The following is a 16,241-nucleotide window of genomic DNA, read 5'->3' as shown; positions in this document are numbered from 1 at the left end:
AAAAGCATCAGTGGTGAGAAGATCAGTGGCACTTCATTGATGGTGAGTTTTCTCGATAAAAATATCGGCAGTGAAAAGATCAATGATACTTCATCGGTGAGTTTTTTTGGTAAAAGCATCAACAATGAGATCTTATGGTATAGGTGGAATAGGAAACCAAAAGTCCACGAGTTGTTCGTAAGAGCTGCATTATTATTATAGAGAACGTGAAAGATGATGGTGCAGAAGGCATCCGCTCTAACAAACTATGATAGCCAAAAAGATGTGTTGGACAATGATGATGTAGAGTCAACGTAGCTCTTAACCAACGTTCGTTCGATCACATGGTAGTGAGATAGAAAAAATCAGAATAACAACACAGAATATAGAATCAACAATGAAATACTATATTTTCTCCCTATCAAAGATCTAGTGATATACAACATTCTTGAGGGCCAAAGAGATGGAGATACCTCTACACATACTTTATTTTTTCCCCATCAAAGAGACAACTAGAAGCAACATTCTTGTGAAAGAATGAAATAAATGTAATGTATGAGCGACTTTATTTTATGAAAGAATGGAATGAATGCAATGTATGAGCAACTTTATTTTGTAAAAGAATAAAATGAATGCAATGTACGAGTGACTTCAGCCACGTGTGCCAAGAATTGTAGGGAAACAAAAAAAATAACAGAGGAAGATCAAGACGTTAAATTTCCAATGCCACAAAGATCACATCGATCTGATAAACGGTTGAAAAGAAACGCCTTCTGGAACACAGATTGTTCAATTGTAACTGTCTACAAAACAATTTTCTGTTTTAATTTTGGATCACAGAAACGAGAACCCTAAAGGGGTTTTCGGTTCTGACTCAAAACAAGAAACTTTGAGATCTGTGTCTCAACATTCTAATGGCTATAAAAGTGTGTGTTTTCAATATCGGTTGACTGAGATATAGATCTGAGAACATAGGTTGTTTGCAAATTTTTGAGGAAATTCACAATGGGGTTGTGAAATTCGTGAGGTTCGCCATAAGAAGGGTAAAAAGGTTATAAGAAAATTAGAAACCTGCGAAATTGTTCATTTGACGAATTTGGTAAATTGTGGAACATTTTTTTAAATACATCATTTTTGTCATACAGTACTATCATTTTTTGTTAAAAAAATTTGCTCGATGTCCAAAATACAAAATGTTTGGCTTTAAAAAAACTATTTTACCCTTGGCACAATAGATCTTCTCAGGTTTGCGTGAACCTGAGGAGGTCCACTGTGCAAAGGGTAAAGTAATCTTTTCAAAGCCAGACATTTGCGATTTTGGACATTAGGTGAATTTTTGAAAATTATAGAGTTTTTCAGGAAATGCATCATTTTTGTCTTACAATACTGTCATTTTTTGATAAATTAAAGTATCCCTGTGCCAATTTTATTTATAAATTGGACTCAAATTGTTCCCTTGCGACTTACATTGTACACTTGCGCTTAGAGTCTGCTTTGCTTTTGTTGAGTCTGATGTAAGTTGCCCGATTCAGGTGAATCAATACCCCAAAGGGGCAGCCCGTATACTAGAACTGTAATAGCCTGCGGGCAAAATTGTGAATGAAGTAAATGCGTTGAGCTTTCTTTTGTTCACCTTCGTTGTGATTGCAATTTCTCTCCCTATATTCTTTCTTGCACTCTGATTACAAGCTTCTGCGACCGGCAAGCGAGCTGACAAGTAGGTTTGCGGCGGTGAGGAGGGACCGTCGCGCCGCACTGGCCCATTGAAGGAAATAGGCCCGTGACAAGTGGTACCAGAGCCCGTTCTCATGCTGGAGAAGTGACTCCGGAGTCGGTGTCGACAGACACGCTGACAGGCTGCGATTTATGAGCAAGACATTATGGCGCCTTATCAAAACTTACGCAACACCAAAGGCAAGACAGTTGTCGAAGCTGAGGAGATGGGTTCACCTCGGGGCCAAGAAGAGTTGGCTGCAACTGTTAACAAGTTGGTGGAAGATGTGACTTCGCATGAGGAAGTGATTTCACGCGCATGTGAATCATTCAGTGGACTCAATAATGTGGTGGCGAGCCTGCAAGAGTAGGTAAACTTACTAATGGGCCAGGTCACTTCGTTGACGACTACAATGGTCGACTTGCAGACTGAAGTAGGGGAGCTTCAGTTGAAGAACCGTACGTTGCAGCGGACGGTGACCCTAAATGGCGAAAATTGTGAGAGGCCATCAAGGATTGATGTGCCAAGACCTGCGAAATTCAATGGTTCTCGTGATAGCAAGGTCATTGAGAACTTTTTATTTCAAGTAGAAGACTACTTGGATATCCAGAATGTGATCATTGGGGATCTGAGGATTAAGGCCGCAACGGCCTTACTTGATGGAGATGGCATCGTTTGGTGGAAGCGAAATCGCAGCGACATAGAGAGGGGTCAATGCGTGATAGACACCTTTGACGACTTCAAAATGAGTTGTGCAATTCTCTTGCGACTTATATTGTACAGTTGCGCTTAGAGTCTGTTTTGCTTTTGTTGAGTCTGATGTAAGCTGCCCGGTTCAGGTGAATCAATACCCTGAAGGGGCAGCCCGTATACTTGAACTGTAATAGCCTGCGGGCAAAATTGTGAATGAAGTAAATGCGTTGAGTTTTCTTTTGTTCACCCTCGTTGTGATTGCTTCTTGTGATTGCAATTTCTCTCCCTCTATTCTCTCTTGCTCTCTTGCACTCTGATTACAAGCTTCCGCGATCGGCAAGCGAGCTGACAAGTAGGCTTGCGGCGGTGAGGAGGGACCGTCGTGCTGCGCTGACCCATTGAAGGAAATAGGCCCGTGACACAAATGTTGAAGCACAAAATGATACCAATGACAGGTCTTGATGAGTTTGGATAAGGGTCCAATTAGAATTGATGACCTATGTGCAAAATATTTTACTTGTTTTGGTCGTTTTTCCCTTTTCAAAATTTTGTAATATTAGGGTGCATTTGTATACAGCCAACAAGTGTTCTTACTCTTCAAACTTTAGCAAAGAAAGTTGTTATAATCCTTTCAAATGACACATTCGCTAAAATCATTACCACCTAGACAATAGGCAATTTGAATTTTTGAAAAAATGGCCCACCGCCCAGCCTGCATGGCCATTTTATAGGCAAGGAGCACCAGTTTGGAGATGACAAAGTCGACTGGGAAGTAGAAATCCTCGACCTTCGCTAGCACGTCCTCAAGAATGCCGTGAGGCACCTTTATAGAACGGTCAGCTAGCTGAAGGGTCATAGGTGTAGACTTTATCTTCCCTAATCTAAAGTAGTCATAGAAGAAACCAGGAAGAATATTGACGCTCACTCCTAAATCTAGCAATGCTGGCTTCACCTTGATTTCCCCTATCATGCATGAAATGATGGACGCACCACGGTCTTGCAACTTAGGTGGCGTTTTGATGCTGGAGCACCTGACTCACTTGCTGATTTAGCATGGGTATGGTGAAATCACATGGAACACTTTAGTGTGTGGCTGCACCTGATCCACACTCCATCTTCTGTTGGGCCCCACAGCTCAGGCTGTTCCCCCAACGCGAACCGGTGCACCTGATCTGCCCTCCAGTGTGGATGGGTTGACAAGGCTGTTGTCCCAGCTGGGCCAGGCCTCGGCCCACTTTGGGCTGGCCTAAGGTCTAAAAAACTGGCCCGAGGGCCTCTCGACCTGTTGCCCACCCCTACTGAAAACAAATGCTATCAATCTCATGCAAGTTTACTGATTTGAGATAGAATTCTACCGTTTTATATGTCCCATTTCTATTTTTTTAACATCAATAAAGTGTTTTTGTTTGTTTTTCTAATAACAAAATTCCTATTCTTGTTTTGTTCAAGTTAAAACCACACCATGCATGAAGGTCAGCCTTCCCCTTATCTTCTCTAAAATGAATTTTCCTTAAAATTGACACAACTCATACACTATGGAGCTTATCAAAACAAAATACCTCAAAACAAAATTAGATGATCGTCGTTAGTATTTACATGCAAATTCTGCACTCTCACTGATTATTTACTGAAACAGTCAACTCTCAAACCTCATAAAGTGCACAACTCTTGTAGAACCTAAAGGCCTTTTCCACTAAAAACATGACCTATTGAATTATCCAACACCTATGGACCAAATAAGGTACAAAAGGTTACATGGTGTGTTCACTAGCAAAGATGTTCACAAACTCCTCCAGTTCAAGAACTGCAGCATCCTTGTCGTCTTGAACTGCAACAAGTACTGAAGTTGCAATACCAGCAACAATGCCTGCAAAATAGATTCTCGAGTGAGGACTGTATCTGCATATGAAGGATACAAACAATGACATATATTTGCTACAATCATTTGTACATACAATCTAGTAAAAAATGCTCCTTTTCCCATATTTTTTCATTTTTTTTGGATCTAACCTTATAGATGTGATTTAAAAAACAGGTTTTAGGCCATATGTGTTTACAACATGCAATCAGTTTTTTCAAGGGCTTCAAAAATCAATGGCTTACAATGTCTCAAAATTTCATGACTCAAAAAAATAATAGCATTGAAAAAATATGACCCAAGACACCATCCTTACCAAACAAATCATGTTGAACACATGATTTCCTAACTAGATTGCATATACAGTAGACAGTAGCAAATATGTGTCCTACAAATAAATACCGATAATATATTCATGGCCACTTTCTATTTCAACTCATTGAACTTTTTCCCTAAAAGGTATATCAACTGTGGTGCTTTTCGCGAAACCGAAAAGGAGACAACAGAAAGATTGACTTAGATCCACTGTGACACAAGAAATCCAAGCCCACCACCAGCTAGTCACTGTTTATAAGACCAATGGCAAAATATCCAAAGCTCTCCATGTCTATACATATTCCATACGGATGCAAATGGGTCAGATCCAGGATGGAGGTTTTGCAATTTTTTGTTGTTCTGGATCTGAACCCTTAGCACAGCATTCCATGAATAGGAACAAACTCTAGACAAAGGTTGCCATGAAGTCAACATGACATGAATTTCCATTTTACCATTTTCAACAACTCCTGGTATGGCATTGATGCTCCTGTCCAGTTCAGCCGGATCTTGAATTCCTCCAGGAAAACTGTTGTACATGGCATGCACTAAGTTGCAAATTTAGCAATCTAAGAAGTAAAAAAAAAAAATGGGAACAGGAAAATTTAATTTAATACAAAAACTGAAATAAAATGAAAACATTGTCTCAGATGGAAGGCCAACTTTCTTTATAATAAGGTCTTCCAAAAGCATAATGCATGTTTAATTTGGATTAGTCAAAATGGCCACAAGGCTGCAAATGAGCAGTTTATGGCATGAATATCAAAGAACAAGCTATTATTTGTGGTCAAATTAGGCTTTTAGTGAAGACCATAATTCATGCTTTGTTTGGATCAGTCAAAATGGTACTCTTTTTGTTAGGCAAGGTGGGGATAACCCCAGTGGGATTTGAATCTGCAACTAGGGGTGGGCAACGAGCCCGGCCCATTGGGAAAACCCTGGCCCACGGCCTGCTCGTTAGGCCCATGGGCCTAATCGGGCTGGGCCAATCTTGGGCCTAATCGGGCTGGGCCAATCTTGGGCCTAATTTATAGGCCCAAGCCCGGCCCGTGGTGGGCTGGGTCGGGCTGCCCAGCCCATTGCCCACCTCTATCCGCAAACCCTCAGTTATGATAGTGCGATCTAACCATCCAGCTATCTCATAATAACCCACATATTGTTCTTAAAATTCAATATCTGTCAAATATTAGACAACCTAAGATATGAACACAAGTATGTAATAATCAACACCGTCTCTAAAAGCACAAAAGGTACAACCATTGGATTCTATGAAGACTACTAGGAAAAGAGTCTACCTCAACCTAGTAGAAAATTGGTCAAATGGTAATTTCTGAAAAAAAAGAAAGAAAAGAAAAGGCTTACACGTGAGCAGGTATTAGAGCAAAGTTATATACCTAGGTGAATCCTATTGTAAGTTACTATACAAATGATTATGCATTCTTACACACGAAGAATGACATGACATACAGACTGCAATTCCTTTCAATATTTGAAGGGATTCAGGGAATTATCTGCATGCATCAACTATGAAGTGTAATTTCGTGCTACTTTACACAGATACATCTATGGCCAACACAAAAAAGAAAAGCACATATACACCCATATTTTGAGAGAACATATTGGGTCACAGGTTGCTAGAAATTGGCAAATTTCACCCTTCTTACTAACCGTCACCAACTGTAAGTTTCTGTGCTTGTTCGTGCCAGAAAGCACGAATATGCAGGATGTTCCATGCATTTATGTCTCTGAGCACATACATGCATAGAACATTTTTCAGGTCTCATTGTACAGCAAGACAAAGCCACACTAGTTTTCAGTCTCACCAGCAACAGAATCACAAGAAACAAGTGAGGTATCCAAATCCAAAAATGTACCCAAAAAGATTTTTGCATCTTTTGCAGACATGGTCATTCTTCATTATCAATTAAGGTTTTTTTTTATTTTAACGAGAGAGAAAATAAAGGCATACCTCACATCAACAACCATATTTCCCAGGTCTGTGATCACTGGTCCATCTTTCCTCAATGCTGATCGTATTTCAGGAACTGCCATCCCAATAATATCATTGTTAGTCATTTCTGTTCAGTTTTATAATTTTTTAGCTTCTATAAAGAAACCCCATGTAATCCCTGGCAGCGTCCAAGGCACAGGCTTGTTTGCTGTTGACATAAAACAGGTCCAATAATGCCATCTCTAACCTCCTCCAAGGGCAACAAGCCACCTGAGAACAGGTGTAACAGCACCAGGTAGAACTTCCACCTACAAATAATTTGCAAGTTGGATTTTCAAGAGGCCTAGGGGGAAAACAGAAAAGAATTTGACCAAATTTTCTTTTTCTTCCTTTCTCCAGTGTATGGAGGCATACAACATAAAATAGTTTCCCTCATAGCGCTATGCTGGTTTAGAATGAAGACAAATACTAGTCCCACAATAATATTGTCAAGGGTTTTTCTCTCAAGACTTTAAAAATAAGCAGCTTTCTCCAGTAAAAATATTGAGGATTTTTAGCATATGAAGAGTACATAATCTTGGAAACCAAAAAAATTGAAAATTTGAATTTCAGGAAAAAAATGTGATCCTCTAATATTTTAAATTTATCATGATATTGTAATAAAATGGTGGTCTCCAACAAATGCACAAATAACTCACAAACAAGTGTCTATTGGAGACACTACAAGCATGACCCTTGAAAGGGTATAAAGGGAAGAACACTTGAAAAATAAATAATACTTTATTCATGAACAAAATGCTTAAGAAGCATAGTTCTTTACATTGAAGGGGTTCACCCCTATATATACAAAAAAATGGGAGAGAGAGGAGAGCTCATTTTGAGCTCTCCAAAAAGAGACGTTGGATTCCAACGTCTCTTAATATAGCTGTTGGACTACAGTCCAACAACATTTATTATTATAAACAGCATTTATTATAGCTATTGGACTACAGTCCAACAGCTACTTGCACAGTCAAGTTCCGATCAAAATATCTAGTTTCTATTGAACTAGATGCTAAAAAAGAAAATAAAAAATAGAAAAATAAAATAATAAAAGAAAATATAATAATATTAAATAATATATATATATATATATATATTGCAGTTTACATTTTAACACTCCCCTTCAAACTTACGGTACAATGAGCGAAAGTTTGTCTAAGAGGAAGTGAAATCTGGGAGCAGCGAGAGGCTTGGTGAAGAAGTCTGCTAATTGATATTCTGATGTAACATATGGCAAATCAATGGTTCCATGTAAGTATTCCTCTCTGACATAGTGACAGTCCATCTCAATGTGTTTAGTGCGCTCATGGAATGTCCGGTTGCTTGCAATGTAGATCGCACTTTTGTTGTCACAACACATCTTTGAAGCTTGCGTTGCTTTAGCTCCCATATCCGCTAGCAATCGTCTGAGCCAAACAACCTCCATAGTGGTGGTTGCCATGGCTCTGTATTCAACTTCGGTGGAGGAAAGAGAGACTTTCTGCTGCTTCTTGCACCTCCACGAAATTAAGGTTTCACCTAGAAACACACAAAAACCAGTAGTTGAGTGTCTATTATTGGAATCACCTCCCCAGTCAGCATCAGTATATGCAATTAAATTTAATGAAGATGAAGCAGACAAGAAGAGTCCTCGTGAAAGAGAGGATTTTAAGTATCTAATAATACGCAAAATCGCTCTCATGTGCACGGAGGTGGGAGCATGTTGAAACTGACTGACTGTATGAACCGCATGAGTTATATCTGGCCTAGTAATGGAAAGATAAGAAAGAGCTCCAACAAGTTGTCTATAAGGAGTAGGATCATCAAGAAGTTCTCCATCATCAATTTTCATTTTAACATTGACAACTTCTGGAGTGTCTACTTTCTTATCATCTGTAATTCCAGACCTAGAAACGATATCAAGAGCAAATTTAGATTGAGATATCAAATACCCCCGAGGGGAATAAGCAACTTCAATGCCTAAAAAATATCTTAATAAACCTAAGTCAGTCATTTCAAAGTGAGTTTTAAGAAGAGATTTGATATTTGCAACTCCCTGTTTGTCGCCTCCGGTGATGATCATATCGTCCACATAGAGAAGAAGAATAATGATGCCTGCATCAGATTTCTTAACAAACAAAGCAGTGTCAGTTAAACAAGGTTGAAAACCAATATCAAGCATAACATGACTAAATCGGTCATACCAGGCTTTTGGAGCCTGTTTAAGACCATAAAGAGCTTTTTCTAGACGAAGAGCTTTACCCTTAGGGATACTAATACCAGGTGGGGCTTCCATGTATACTTCTTCGACGAGATTCCCATTCAGGAAAGCATTTTTGACATCTAATTGTAAGATAGGTCATGTTCTAATGGAGGCCAAGGCTATTAAAGTTCTAACAGTGGTCATACGGGCCACAGGAGCAAATGTTTCTTTATAATCGATGTCATACTCTTGGGCATATCCTTTTGCTACTAAACGGGTCTTATATCTTTCCAGGGTCCCATCACTTTTGGTTTTGACTTTGTATACCCACCTACAACCTATAGGTTTCTTACCCGGAGGAATATCTTGCATCGTCCAAGTATTGGCCTTTTCTAGTGCATCCAATTCTATTTTCATGGCTTCTATCCATTCTATATGATTTTTTGCTTAAGAATAGGATGATGGTTCAACATATGATTGTATTAATGTAATGGCGGCCCTATACGTGGGTGAAAAAGATTCATAAGACACAAATTTTCCTGGAGGTTTAGAGATTCTAGACATTCTTCTAGGTGAGACTTCAGAGTATTTTTGTAATGCACATGGAAGATTTTGCTCTCTACGTCTTGAATATTATAGACTAACATCCCTATGGATTTGCTCTTCATTATCATCATTTTCAACAACAATAGGACTTTGATCATTGTCAAGGTCACATCCAACATCACATTCATTGGATTTTGAAGTTGGATCAATTAAAAACGAGTATTCAGTGACATGGATTTTTCAAATTCAAAGAAGCTTTCTTTTTCCAAAAAAGATACATTTCTTGACACATATAATTTGTCATTTTGAAAATCGAAACACCTGTAGCCTTTTTTATTATCAGCATATCCTAAAAAGGCACATGGGATTGCACGAGGAGAGAGTTTATCATTTCTGTTGGTGAAAACAAAACATTTGCATCCAAAGACTCTTAATCTAGAATAATCTGGAGTTAAATTAACAAGCTTTTCTATTGGAGTTGTATTCTTTAATGAGGAAGATGGCATCCTATTAATGAGGTAGGTGGCAGTTAGGACCGCTTCAGCCCAAAAACTTTTTGGAACTTGATTTGCAATTAGCAATGTCCTAGTAGTTTCCATAATGTGCCGATGTTTGCGTTCGGCTAGGCCATTCTGTTGTGGAGTGTGTGGACATGATCTTTGATGTGTAATACCATGTAAATTGAGATAGTCTTTGAATTCGTTGGACATAAATTCTCCCCCTGAATCAGTGCGAAAAACAGAAATATCATTTTGAAACTTATTTTTAACCATTTTATGAAATATTTGGAAGTTAGCAAAGACATCAGATTTATGTTTAAGAAAATAAATCCAAGTATGTCTAGAAAAGTCATCAACAAAAATGACATAATATGTATAACCACCTTTGGAAATAACTGGTGCGGGGCCCCAAACATCCGAATGTATTAACTCAAGTGGTCGTGAGGAAACAAAAGTTCTACTAAGAAATGGTAACCTTTTCATTTTGCCAAGAATGCAGTCTTTACAAGAAAAATTTTCAGAATTACAAAATTTTTCCAAACTTGGAAAATATTGAATTTTAGACATATGAGGATGGCCAAGCCTTTTGTGCCATAAATCCAATTCTAATTTCTGAATATTATAACAAAATGCATTCTTGGGTAATTCCAAAAAGTCCATATAATAAAGTCCTCCTTCTCTATGGCCTTCCCCAATCAGCTTCCCTGACTGGCGATCCTGTACCCAACAACCATGAGAAGAGAAGGAGATATTACATCCATAATCAGATATTTGCGAGACAGATAAGAGATTCAAATTAAGTTTAGGGATATATCTAACTTCTGGGATAAAAAATCTTTTGGATTTTTGAAGATTTTCAAAACATCCTATTCCTTTTACTTCGAGAGATGTGCCATCGGCTGTAAAAACCTTTGACACACTTGAGTTATTTTTAAGACATTCGGATAGACTATTAACATTTGGGGTCATATGAAAAGAAGCACCAGAATCTAAAAGCCAAGGAAAGTTACCTGGACCGGAGAAAGATGCAACTGCCGCTCCAGTTGAGGCTTCGGTTGAGGAGGATACCCCTTTGAGAAGAGGTTGAAGGATTTCCATCAGTTGAGCCATAGACACAGGTGCATCTTGATCTTTTGACTCAGATTCAACAGATGCAACTCTTTTTTCTTCTCTTCTTTTTAACTTTGGACATTGAGGCCTATAGTGCCCCGGTTCATGACAATGATGACAAATAACTTTTCTTTTATCAAAGTCACCGTTTTGCCTTCCAAAATGAGGCGGCTTGTAAGTACGAGTATGATTCCTCGGTCTAGATACAGCTAAAACGGAGTCATCATCAACTTTTGGAGTACTTTTTCTAAGTCTATTTTCCTCCATAGTGAGCTCTTCTATAGTATCAACAATAGAAGGAATTTTTCCACGATGTAAAAGGACTGATTTGGTGGATTCAAACTCCGGCCTTAGACCATTCACAAATTGATAGAAATGTTCCATATTGAGTTGCTTTTGGCGAAGCTCGATGTCTTCGGCACAATGCCATTTGGGCTCAAGAAGAGCCAACTCTTCCCAAAGTTCGGACAACTCATTATAATATTCTCGAATAGTTTTATCTTTTTGAGTCATTGTCCGAACTTTATCTTGTAAATTGCATACATGTGCAATATCTTTAAGGGAATACATGTTTTTGAGGTATTCCCAAGCCTTATCGGCATGCTCAAACTTAGCTAGACTAGAGCATTTTTTAATGTCAATGCTATTGATGAGCCATGACATAATTTTTGCATGCCCTATCCTCCATTCTTTCCATTTCTTTTCATAAGTGGCTAACGCCTTACTCTTCTCTTCTTCCGTTAGAGGAACCTCTTTATCACCCTCTTTCTTGGTAAGAGATAGTTTAGGTTCCAAATCGGAACCATCCACTATACCCCATAAACCTTTTCCCCAAATGTGGTGCTTCATAATCGAAGCCCACATTACATAGTTAGTATCATTTAGCTTCATAGGAATGATGGTGATCTTATCATTGTCATCCATCTTTTACAAGGGTAAGAGAGGAATAAATAGGAGGAGAGAGAGAGAAAAATAAAAAGAAAAGAAAAAGAGTAGACAAAAGAATAAGAGAGGATACAAAACCAAATTTTTTTTGTAGCACAAGTTCGCCTTTCTTCAAACAAATCTTCTTGAGCCAAGAACAAGGTGATGAAACACCTTTTGTAAATGTGGCACGGAAATCGAGGCGGAAGCACTTCAAGATCTAAGGATTTCGTAGCTCTGATACCATGTAATAAAATGGTGGTCTTCAACAAATGCACAAATAACTCACAAACAAGTGTCTATTGGAGACACTACAAGCATGACCCTTGAAAGGGTATAAAGGGAAGAACACTTGAAAAATAAATAATACTTTATTCATGAACAAAATGCTTAAGAAGCATAGTTCTTTACATTGAAGGGGTTCACCCCTATATATACAAAAAAATGGGAGAGAGAGGAGAGCTCTCCAAAAAGAGACGTTGGATTCCAACGTCTCTTAATATAGCTGTTGGACTACAGTCCAACAACATTTATTATTATAGCTGTTGGACTATAGTCCAACAACATTTATTATACTTGCACAGTCAGGAACTTGACTGGATCAAAATATCTAGTTTCAATTGAACTAGATACTAAAAAAGAAAATAAAAAATAGAAAAATAAAATAATAAAAGAAAATATAATAATATTAAATAATATATATATATATATTGCAGTTTACATTTTAACAGATATCTCTTTTTTTAATCTTTAAATAAGAAAACCTTTGCCCCAAGGGGGGGTTGGCGTAGTGGGGTGGGGCCTTGGCTGCCAGACGAGCAGTCAAGGTTCGATTCTCATGGGCGTTGCCCCTCTGTGCAAGCCAATGCGTAGCATAGACCCAGGGGCAGGGGTCCTAGCCTCGGAGTTTTACGCTGTCAGCACGACGACCGTAGGTATGGCAGGCTGAGCCAGCGCGACCAGGTCTACCTGCCAGGTGCGGTTTCTTTGGGTTATACATTAAAAAAAAAACCTTTAGATCACGATAAAATCGAAAAGAGAAAAGGATGATCTTTGTCACCATGGGTGAGATATAGCACACTTTAAAGAAAACACTTCAAGAACAAAAAACTACACTTTTCAATCTTACTAAATTCAATGCTCAAAATACAAAATGGGGACCGGATTTTAACAATCACATTGAATCCTGCCTACCAGGCTACCGCTTTCCACACATATTGATCAACTGTGCCTAATTTCCCCTGCACCAACAATCATCTATGAACTTTTATGTTTGATATGGCTAGGATGATGACCAAAATGATTCTTCTTTTTTCCCTTTTGTGTAAATCACTGGAATAGTTTGAGGACACCACTAATAAGTGATTACTCAGACATGATTACTGCCATATCTAGTTCATATTTGAGAAAAATATGATACAGTCCCAAATGGGAGTTATTAAAAGAATATATAAAAGCCAAAGATAATTACCGGAACAGGAAATGTACTTCCAAGCTGAAGAACAACTTTTGAATGGTCAGCCAATATAACACATTCTTTAGCCATGGAATCAACCACCTGGTGAAATGGAACAAAGAGATCAGATCAAATCAACTTGAAACTAAGCATGAACTGTTACTTAAGATGTGTCCAGAGAAGTGAAAATTTGTCAAGCAATTCCAGCATTTGTCTCACAACTAGTTTGAAAGGAATGTGTTTTCAGTGGGACGAGAGTGTGAAGAGGAGAAGTGACATATTCTACAGTTAGCTCAATTGAGTAAAAGCTAAAAGTCTGTGAAATAGCACCTATAAGACAACAAAAAATACCTAGTTCATGGACTTTTTCTCATTACCTTTTGCATTGTATGAGCAGCCCCACCACCCTACACAGGAAAAGGTGATCAATATCCCTTAGAAATGAAACTAACAGACAAAAACTTTGCATCATAAATACCAAGTATTGCCAGTAAGATCATGATGACAAATAGAACTACCCTAACCTTCAATAGGTTTTTTTTGGTGTCAACTTCATCTGCTCCATCAAATGCAATGTCAATGTGACTAACATCATTCAAGTCAATCTGTAAATGGGATTTCCAGTTATCAATACTCATAACAATGGGTACAGAATTATTAAGCATAGAGACATCACAGTTGTTAGAGCCATTATAATGATATGAAGAATGAGAATGCTGGACCCAAACAGAGAAAGAAGAAAAGGGTCCTTTAACATAAGAACTCACAGTTTTTACACCAAACTGTCTAGCCAGAATTCTGGATTGGTAATTTGCTCCCACAGCAACAACATCCTTCAACTGGACAGACATGGAAATTTTCAAGCAGCAGTCATAATCCAAAAAAAAAAATTACTAAGAAACAAAATGTTTCAAAATTGCAAAATTTAGCTGTTGCAAATATTTTCCTTTACTGAGATGAATTTTCAACTATTAACTTCTGAAAAAGTTGGATCTGTCATGTTTCCCTTATTTTAATATATTGGGCATTGTTAAAGGAATCATCACTCTCCAATGATAAAAACTATGATGGTTGTCAATAAAGCAAAAGATAAGTTGCATAACCATTCAGTGGTAGGAGACAAGTTCTTAAACTGTGTTGGGATGGTACAGCTCAAATTATGCACATGAGTCGGGTGTAGGTGATGCACATGTTTTAATTAAAAATTAGCTTTACATCTTTATAGTGTTGAACTGTCAACTCTAGACAATAAACTTCCAAAGCATAAGCCCACAGATTTCTGGAAGGAAATTTAGTTGATCCTATCAAAATAAATGGAGAACATCGAAAGAACACTTGAACTTGTAGCAAACCGTAGCTGCATATATCTTAATCAACCTTTCTTTGTTTGATAAGTTTTCCCAACTCTTCGATTGCAAGTGATGCTGTGCTCCCAGTCCCAAGTCCAATCACCATTCCAGACTTTACGAGTCCCAAAGCCTTTCTTGCAAGAGCACGCTTCAAAGAGTCTTGCTCTGCAGGCATCGTTACTGATCCAGAAATTTATATCACTATTTAGGCCTATTTATATGATTAGCCTAAGAAAAAGCACACTATTGCTTCGACCGAATGAATTGCATCATAAATTCAGAAAGAAAAACAAAGGCACTGAAATGGATTAGCTAAGAAGAACTAAATTAAAAACTCCACATTTAACAAGCTATCTAGGAAAATGCTTGGTTTGTAGAAGTAAAGCTTACTCCATGGAATAAAAAATCACGCTTTTAGCATGCTGATTCGCCGAATATGGAAAAGCATCTACATTTCACAGAAAAATAAGGACAGAAAGTTCTTAATGGATACAAACTATTATCCTTCAAATCATCTCTTTCCTGACCAAAAAGGCCTCCAAATTTCGTGTAACTTGCACAACAAAAATATCATTTCTAAGAAATAACCTATCAATTCTACGAACCAAACATGCGATATAAGATTTACAAGAAACACAGAACCCATATCTTACGGAAAAAAGGTGGCATTCTTAGGCATGAATGAACAATTTCCCATTCCTTATTATCTTCTGGAATACAGAATCTGCAAAATGATAAGAAATTCTTGATTCTACGGGGATTTTGCAACTCTGACATTAAATTCGTAGAACCGAACATGGCAATAGAAACTCATAAAAGATACAATTAAAGCACAAGAAGATGGATCAGCAAGTAAACTCCCAAAGACCACTCACGGTACCACCTAACAACGTCCAAATTCACGAACCCTATTCATCATCCGTACTTTCACCTCAACAACAAAGCGAAAATCAAATCCCAAACCGATCAACAGGATGAAATCCCAGAGTTGGTGGTTAAAACGAAACCCTACCACTTTGCGAAGCCTCGGAGGCGATAACTCTCAACCCCGGAGCCCTAATCGCGGCGCAATTCCTCCTCCTTCTAGCTCGATCCGTTCTCTTGCAGAGCAACGCGGAATCGCCGCCAATCGCAAACTGTCTGAAGGAAACGACTCCCTGCATTTTGGAAGCGACGATCGGGAACTAGGGTTTAAAGGATCTGATGAAAAGAGGGGATTAGGGTTTCCTTACTCTCAAAGGGAACGAGGGCCTTTGGGGGGGGGGGGCGGGGGCGAATTCCCCTTCAAGGGAGAAGAAGGAAAAACCCTAGAATTCTGAGGATCCAAAGGTCCAAATTACGCGATCAAAGAGAAGGGGATTTCTAGAGTTTAAACGATCAAAATTGGGGAATTGTTTTAGAGACGACGGAGTTGCAGAGAGATGAAATTACCAAATGGTACCTCAGAGACTTTGAATTTTTGGCCCAGGTAGGTCGTCATTTTGTCTAATACCCTAAATAAAATGGGAAACATATTGACTGACTGATGTGCGCACAGAGATAAAAGTCTCCTTGCTTTTAAAAGATATTTCAAAAATACCACTACTGATGTGGCAGGAGCTGGCCCCAGGTCTGTATGAAAA

At 38.4% G+C, this 16,241-nt stretch overlaps 1 protein-coding gene across 2 annotated transcripts; it reads right to left on the bottom strand.

Moving 5' to 3' along the window:
• Positions 1-4,072: 4,072 nt before the first annotated feature.
• On the bottom strand, positions 4,073-15,870 carry LOC149814150 (uncharacterized). Of its 2 annotated transcripts, XM_089990335.1 has the most exons (10): positions 15,632-15,870; positions 14,648-14,799; positions 14,038-14,109; positions 13,795-13,875; positions 13,648-13,677; positions 13,286-13,372; positions 6,758-6,818; positions 6,529-6,604; positions 5,015-5,088; positions 4,073-4,253 (listed from the first exon to the last, which is right to left on the bottom strand). In XM_089990335.1, exons 1-10 carry the CDS (start codon positions 15,780-15,782, stop codon positions 4,138-4,140), a joined length of 900 nt encoding a protein of 299 aa, XP_089846461.1. In that variant the 5' UTR covers positions 15,783-15,870; the 3' UTR covers positions 4,073-4,137. The 2 variants fall into 2 exon arrangements, with proteins under 2 accessions (XP_089846461.1, XP_089846462.1); XM_089990336.1 differs by lacking the exon at positions 5,015-5,088.
• Positions 15,871-16,241: the final 371 nt, after the last annotated feature.

Source organism: Nuphar pumila, chromosome 15 (genome assembly GCF_984573655.1).
Source record: "Nuphar pumila chromosome 15, dmNupPumi1.hap1.1, whole genome shotgun sequence".
In the NCBI taxonomy this organism is placed as follows: Eukaryota; Viridiplantae; Streptophyta; class Magnoliopsida; order Nymphaeales; family Nymphaeaceae; genus Nuphar; species Nuphar pumila.
Note: the sequence above shows the minus strand (reverse complement) of the source record. Positions and strands in the feature narration are given on the sequence as shown.